We start from the raw sequence: 2,193 nt of genomic DNA on the forward strand, positions 1-2,193 counted from the left end.
GGTAAGCAGCCCTCTGCCCAAAATAATTGCCCACCCCTGTATTATTTCAAGACTCATTAGAACTATTCTAATTCTTACCACCTTCTCTTTTTCCTTACAGGAGGTGGGGAGAAAAGAGGTCAAAGGGCAATCTGTAGCAGTAAGAACTGTGGGACTGGCTGGCAGAGTCAGGGTCGGGAGGTCTTATTCAAGATATTATTCAAGCTCAAAATTTTTGAATACTCAAGCACCAAAAATATGGTGTTGGTTTTAAAATCATGACATTTAAAAACATACTAATAGTGAGGACTTTTTAAATTCCTTTCTGACCCTTTTGAGTATCAGGACCCCCTGCTCCATTCAAGTGTCAGTCTGCAACCAAATGATCTAGAAATGCATACTCTTAAAAATGAGATCCTAAATTCCTATGTGACCACATAAGAATTTTGGATTGGAAGGGAACTCCTGGGTCACTAAGTCCAGTTCCCCACCTATTACAACCAGCCATGTCATAGAATCCCTTTCATAAACATAAACTACTCAAGCTACATCTTAAATTAAGTTGGGTTTCTTGCCCCTCACTACTCTTATTGGCAGACTGTTCCAGGATTCTCACTGCACTGATGGTTAGAAACCACCTTCTATTTCTACCCTGAATTAATCCATATCCATCTATTTGTTATTGTGCAAGCCCTGTTTGCTAGTTTAAATAGCTAACATCCATTCAAGATCTAGGGCAGTGATTCCTAAAGGATGTGCCACAAAAAATGGGCTGGATTGGGCCCCGGCCAGACAACCTCATGCAACTGGATTGGGTTTTGCTTGGCCCTATGCAGCTGGATCAGGTCCTGGCTGTGCTGGCCCTATGTGGGAGAAATAGGCACAAACCAGGCCAGCACTGCACAGTGGGTTTGGGCCCATGGACTGGATCTGGCCTGCAAACTGGTGAGCATAGTGTGCTGCTAATTTGAATCTGGAAAAATTGTCCCAGATATCAAAAGTTTGGGAAACAGTGATCTAGGGCAGTGCTTCCCAATCTTTTCCACACTTACATTAATAATTTTTCTCTGAGGCACACCTGTTAAGGCATTCCCCTTCCTGGCAAAATTCCATGGCACACCTGTTCATTTCTGATGGCACGCTTGTGCCGTGGCACGCTGCTTGGGAAGCACTGCTTTAGGGCTTTAAGAAGAGCACCCAAGAGTTGTGAAAGGTGACAAGAACCAGCCAGGACGTAGTGGATGGGGAAGCACCCATCAGTTCTTTGGGTAGCAGCTTGCCAACCTGCCAGCTTGGGAAAAGGGAATTATTATTAAAGGGAAGGACAAAATAAGGGAGCCACTGTCACTGGTTGGCTGTGCCTGGGCAAAGAAGGGAAGGGGCCTGGCATGAACACCTCGTGCCTCCTGAGGCTAGGGGGCATGGCGGTGGTGAGAGAGGGCTGCCCGCAGGCAGCTGCGCTGATGTTGGCAGCGAGCTTGGGCCAAGCGGGGACTGCCACAGTGGTGCCGGCCGCGGGGGGGTGGTAAGAGCTGACCAGCAGTCAGCAACCACTTGCAGACAGTGTCAGTGGCTGCCAGTCTCAGGGGGTGCACTGCCAATCTGAGGGGTGCCCATGCATCTGCGTGTACGCCCTATGCGTTGCCAGCAGGGCCTGGGGTACTTCTCTGGAGGCTATGCCAGCGGCACCCATGTCTAGATGGCTGCCCCAGAGCCCTGCATGAGCAGGCGGGTAGCCCGGGCACTGGGGGGAGCCCTATAAACAGCTGGTCCGGGTCAAACTCAGCTGGCTGCTTGTGCCAGGCGTGCCCGGAGGGCGCAGACGCTTAGTGCTGCCGGGTGGCTGCGGCCTGGCGCTGGGGTGAGATGCAGCACTAGGCTGGAGTGGGGCAGGCTCCCCTGGGGCTGCGCCTGAGGGGAGCCCGGCCCGTGGGGAGGCGGGGAGGACAGCAGCTAGAGGGAGCTCCTCCGGGCTGCATGTGCCTGCGCGCCCCAGTTCCTTTCATAGGCTGGCGGTACCTCCCCCGCGCCTCCCTCCTTCCCCCGTGATGGCGGAGGACAGCGAGTCTGCAGCCAGCCAGCAAAGCCTGGAGCTGGACGATCAGGACACCTGCGGCATCGACGGCGACAATGAGGAGGAGGCCGAGCACGCCAAGGGGTGGGTCCCGCGGCGCCGCGAGGTGCCGGGTGCCGCGCTGCGGCGGGGGCGGGCAG

The 2,193-nt window shown here is 53.9% G+C and overlaps 1 protein-coding gene across 2 annotated transcripts in view; it reads left to right on the forward strand.

Moving 5' to 3' along the window:
• The first annotated feature begins 1,993 nt into the window (after window positions 1-1,993).
• NMT2 (N-myristoyltransferase 2) overlaps window positions 1,994-2,193 on the forward strand; it is a 54,081-nt gene continuing 53,881 nt past the window's right edge. Inside the window, exon 1 of one of the 2 annotated variants that reach the window (XM_019508357.1) lies at window positions 1,994-2,137. In XM_019508357.1, coding sequence (XP_019363902.1) covers window positions 2,028-2,137 — 110 coding nt within the window. In that variant the 5' untranslated portion in view covers window positions 1,994-2,027. The remainder of the gene's footprint in view (window positions 2,138-2,193) is intronic. The other variant, XM_019508356.1, reaches the window with a different exon arrangement.

This window comes from Gavialis gangeticus, unplaced genomic scaffold, assembly GCF_001723915.1.
Source record: "Gavialis gangeticus isolate Ggan-Ray unplaced genomic scaffold, GavGan_comp1, whole genome shotgun sequence".
NCBI lineage: Eukaryota > Metazoa > Chordata > Crocodylia > Gavialidae > Gavialis > Gavialis gangeticus.